The 5309-nt window shown below is 47.1% G+C and overlaps 1 protein-coding gene across 1 annotated transcript; it reads left to right on the forward strand.

The window, feature by feature from the left end:
• Positions 1–750: 750 nt before the first annotated feature.
• Positions 751–4118, forward strand: snx21 (sorting nexin family member 21). Its single transcript, XM_037684436.1, has 5 exons — positions 751–1045; positions 2205–2401; positions 2469–2610; positions 2700–2865; positions 2941–4118. The coding sequence occupies exons 1-5, from the start codon at positions 751–753 to the stop codon at positions 3413–3415; spliced, it is 1275 nt and encodes a 424-aa protein (XP_037540364.1). The 3' UTR covers positions 3416–4118.
• Positions 4119–5309: the final 1191 nt, after the last annotated feature.

Here is a 5309-nt window from a genome sequence, read left to right on the forward strand (position 1 = left end):
TCCAGACCCTGCACTGAGACCAGGACCAGACCCTGCACTGAGACCAGGACCAGACCAGCTCCAGACCCTGCACTGAGACCAGGACCAGACCCTGCACTGAGACCAGGACCAGACCAGCTCCAGACCCTGCACTGAGACCAGGACCAGACCCTGCACTGAGACCAGGACCAGACCAGCTCCAGACCCTGCACTGAGACCAGGACCAGACCCTGCACTGAGACCAGACCAGGACCAGACCCTGCAGTGTTTGTTTTTCATCACAGATAAATCTTCAGAACGTTTCTTGTTCTGGTTTTTGTTGACATTATTTGTTTGTTGTTTTTGATCCGAGGCCACAGGTTCTATAAAACAAACAACAAACAACAAAGTGGGTCCAGTAACGAGTTTTTCAGCCCAGCGGGTCGTCGGAACATTTCCTGTGCTTCATGAACTCAGCTGGTCAAGTGATGAACTTGGTGACTGGTTTTACTTCCTGATCAACCACTGAGCTGCCCTGCAGGGGGCACGGAGGAGCAGATGGTGGGGGTTCAACGCCTTGCTCAAGGGCCTAGTGTGGGGCAAATGAGGGTGGAGACAGGTGTGGGTGCTTCATCCTTCCCACCCACATTTTGATGTTGTCTGTACCGGGAGTTGAACCAGCGATCTTCTGATCACCTCTCTAACCTCTGCTCCACCACTCCCTCATGAAATAAACAGAATAAAATCTGAAATAATCCCAGAATTCCCTGCTTCCTCCCAGGCAGCGGCGTCATGGCGTCCCGGTTCCTGGACCGTCTGAAGCGCTCGCTCTTTAAGGACGGTCCGGCGGGACAGGAGCCCGAGCAGGAAGGCGGCAGCCAACAGGAAGAGGCGGGCTTCAGTAAGGACTGGTGGGAGGCGGAGCTTGAGGAGGAGGAGGAGTCTGTGAGCGAGCGGCTCGGGGGGACGCTGTGTTTCGACACCGGAGCGGTCGGGTCCGAGGACTGCGCCGAGGGCGACAGCGAGGGGCGGGACAGCGACTCGGACTTCCTGGGAGAGCCGATGGAGGAGGGACTCAGCAGCACAGGTGACCTGATCCACTAACCCGCGTTCTGCTCCTCTCTGGACCCGGTTCTGAGTTTGGGTCGGATCTGATGGCTCATTTACAACAGAGACCTGATTTAACAAAGAACAGACGAGGTCCAGACAACAATAAACAATAATAAAAAATGAAAAGTAAATAGAAACAACTAAATTATAAAACAATGTAAAAAACTAAAAACAGGAACTTATCAGATGTTTGAAGACACTTAGAGAGGTCAAAGGTCGAGAGCTTCAGGTCTTTTTGTAAGATATTCCAGGAAACAGGAGCGGAGCAGGAGAAGGTCCTTTTGTCTAGTTCAGTCCTCACTGAGGGAACACTGCAGGTAATGATGTCCTGAGAGAACTGGAGGAAGTTCCTTCATGTTGAACACATTGCCTCCGATCTGAGAGATGGTTGGAGAACCGTACAATGGTGTGTTCTGAGGAACCAGATCCTGAGATCTTCTGACACAAGATGTTCTGATCCACAGAGTCAGGATCTTTAGACAGGTCTAAGAAAAGTGCAGCACAATAATCCTCAGCATCCAGTGCTTCAACAACGTCATTAAGAACCTTCAGTGAAGCAGTGGTTGTGCTGTGTTGTTTCCTGAAACCAGATTGATGTGGAGGTAAGATGTTAAATGAGTCCAGGTCATTTTTGATCTGAGAGTTCTTTTATTGAAGGAAATGTTACAAATGCATTTATAGAAAAAATGCAGGAACCTTCAGAAGAACCAGGTTCTCAAGAAACTAAAACTCCCATTATCTGAGCTTCAAACAGTTAGTGAAGGTTCTGTCATGTGGTACCATCAGAACCTCCTGCTGCTCACAGGTCAACAAGTTCTTCCAGTTTTCACAGAGACTGTTCGTCTGAGGCTTACTTTTTACTCTGCGTTTCTGCTTGATATGCTCCTCTGTCTCCATCATGGCCGCTCCCTCTGAGCCTTCATGTGGTCTCCGATCGGACCTCTGGTGATCAGAAGGATTCTGTCTGAGGGTTGGCAGGAAACAGGAAGTGGGCTGAACCTGGAGTTTCAGAATAAGAGCCTGCTCAGTCTCAGATTAGATTTTTACAAAAGTAAAAGTGGATCTTCAGAGAAGACGCTTGTTGAAATGTTTCCAGTATTTTTCACCGTCAGTTGTTGGTTTCTTGATTTGCTTAGAAGCCAGTCCAGGGGGCGTGTCCCCTGTAGGCCCCGCCCCCTCCTTTCTGCTGACTCAGCAGCTTCAGGAGAGCTGGCGGAGCCTCCGCGGCCTCGGAGGGGGCGGCGTGGCTCACGGTGCGAGGCGACAGACGGACAGCTTGCTGTTTGAGGTGACGGACGCCGGCGCGGTGCAGGACGGCTCCTCCAAATATGTGGTGGGTTTACCCACAATCCTCCACGGTTTCTGTTGAGACAATGCTAAAACCGAACCCGTCCCTCCAGCTCTACACGATCCACGTGATCCAGTCCGGCGGCAGCGATAAAACTCCGGCTGTCATCACCCGCCGCTACTCTGACTTCCAGCGCCTCCACGCCACGCTGCGCCGGAACCACGCAGACCAGATGGAGCGCGTGTCTTTCCCCCGTAAGCAGACGTCCCGCAGTCCATCACCATCTGCTTCTTGTGTCCAACATCTGCTTCTTGTGTCCAACATCTGGTTCTGATGTTCGTAGGGAAGAAGCTGAGGAGGAACTTCACGGCAGAGACCATTGCCAAGCGCAGCCGGGCCTTTGAGCAGTACCTGTCTCACCTGTGCTCTCTGCCCGTCCTGCGGGCAGCGCCGAGCGTCCGCGACTTCTTCTACCTGAGCGACCTGCAAGCGGGCCAGCTGCTCATCAGGTAACAGAGTTTAAGCCCCACCCCCCACTCAGACTGACCAACAGTTTTTATGTTTTATTGTTTTCTCTTGTCGAGGGCGGGACGGTTCCAGGAGGCGCTGGGTCCGTTGCTCAACGCCAAGAGGCTCCAACAAAAACTGGGCTGGGCCTGTAACCAGGACAACCAGACTCAGGCCCCGCCCCCAGCCTCCTCTCATTGGTTCTTTTCCCTGGTGGGGCTGCTGTACTGTTTTCAGGAAGTGGAGCAGCTGGAAGAGGCTCGGGATCACTGCGACCATGCCCTCCGCGTTCTGACTAACATCCAGAATAAGCCCCACCCATCACATGACAAGCCCCTCCCACCACCACCTCAGTTGGACAGGCCGCACCCACTGCTTCCACCGTTGCTACAGATGGCGATCCGGCTGTCGTGGCAGACAGGAAGAGACAAGCAGCAGTGGGAGGAGCTTCTGCAGCATCTACAGGACCAGAAGGCGGAGCTTGACAACCGACCGGCCATCAGAGAGTTTCTGGTCAAACAGAACCTGCAGGAGAGCGACGGCGAAAGCTGAACACGCCGCAGACTAGCACTGGGGTATGACTCTTACAGGAAACACACCTGAGATTTTCAGAATGAAGGTCAACTTTCTTGAAGGGAACAAACTTTAATAATAAAGCAACATTTTTTGTTAAAGTGTTGGAGTGTAGCCTGATCGTTCAGGCTCATTTATCTCTAAATATATATTTATTTTTTTTAAGTCTGATTTTCTGCTCGGAGTTGACCTTCAGTCAAGTTCAACAGGAACAGGAAGTTGTTCTTTAACGTCTCAGCAACTGAAGGGAAGCTGAAAGAAGAAGGGAATAAATTTGCACAGAAAATAAAAGGCTTGAAACAGTCTCGTGATGACATCACATCCTGTGCAGGAACTGTCTGATAACCGGTTCGCTGAAGGAATCCTTTCAGAATAAAAGCATGCAAGTTCAGTTTCTCTGTGGTGGAATGATGGTTGTGAGCGGAGCTGGGTGCTCAGAGGGTGTTTTATTTTGTTAGACACAAACAGGAAGTGATGGCAGAATGATGCTGAGATGTTTCTCCTCAGCTTTTACTTTGTAAAAACCTCAGAAGCTCAGGCTGTTTTATAAAACTGCTCAGTGAGTTTTTATACACATTCAAACTGAAACTTTACCTGCCAAATTAAAGTATTAGCAGATCTTTAAAAACAGTATTTTGTTCGGACTTTAAAAATGTCGGTAAAATCAGATTTAACAGAATAAAACCACAAAGATGAATTGAAACAAACTGCTGGTTTATTTTCTTTGAACACGTTTGTGATAAATTTAGGTCGAAGTGAACTTTTCACGGCTGGTGGACTCGTCGTGTGTTGGTCCTTTTCAAACCATTAAATCATCGTTTGAGTTTTAACCCTTTCGTTCGTTACTCAACTCACTTAAGATATTTTAATTTCACAAAATGAATTTACTGAACTCATTTTAAACTTTAAACTGTATTTATAGTAAACATGGCAACAGAATGTGGAGGTTGAAGTTAAGACAAAACGTGCACCCCCCAGTGGCTGGATGCAGAATAGACTTTAAGCTCCGCCCCCTCTCGGGAAACAAACATTTTCTTGACTAAAAAAATAAAAATGCATTTAAAGTCACATGCATGTTCGCTGTATGTTCACGTTTACGTTGCAACATGTTTAGTGTTTGTCAGTTCTTCAGCAATTTAAAAACAGCCATGTGACTCCATGATAGTGGGCGGGGCCTAAAACCCCACGTCCAAAATCCTCAGACTCAACATGGCCCCTGTAAACCAGATGTTTCAGATTTGTCCAACAGAAGTCAACAAAGACGTGTCCTCCGTTGTTGTTTACAGTTTTTGTTTCAAAGTAAACAAGGAGATTTAATTTTAAATGAGAGGCGGAACATAAATAAAAACATGGCCGACACATCAGCGCTGGACACGTGGAGCGGGAAGATTTGACCGATGGCGACGTCTTCAGATGATGCGTCAGGATCTTTAGGGATCAAATATTATTTCTGAAATTTTCATTTAAATCATCCAGAGGTTCATGAGATATTTTGTTAAACGGTTTGTACAAATAAATTATGTAAGATCTGACCTCTGTGGAGTTCCTCAAGGCTCTGTACTTGGACAAAAGTTATTTATTTTATATGTGAATGACTTGGTAAATGTGTCAGGACTCCTAAATTTTTCTGTTTGGGTAAAGATGTAAAACGGATGTTGGAGTTGATGAAGACAGAATTTGATAAAATACAAACTTGGTTTAAACTTAATAAATTATCATTAAATTTAGATAAAACTAAATACATGATATTTAGTAACAAAAAGAGAACTGTTGATGATCCATTTAAAATTGAGGGTGTTGAGATTTGTAGAGTTAATGAGATGAAATTTTTGGGTGTAATCATTGATGAACAGCTAACATGGAAAAATCACAT

The sequence above is a fragment of the Nematolebias whitei genome, chromosome 11 (assembly GCF_014905685.2).
Source record: "Nematolebias whitei isolate Nwh7 chromosome 11, NemWhi1, whole genome shotgun sequence".
NCBI lineage: Eukaryota > Metazoa > Chordata > Actinopteri > Cyprinodontiformes > Rivulidae > Nematolebias > Nematolebias whitei.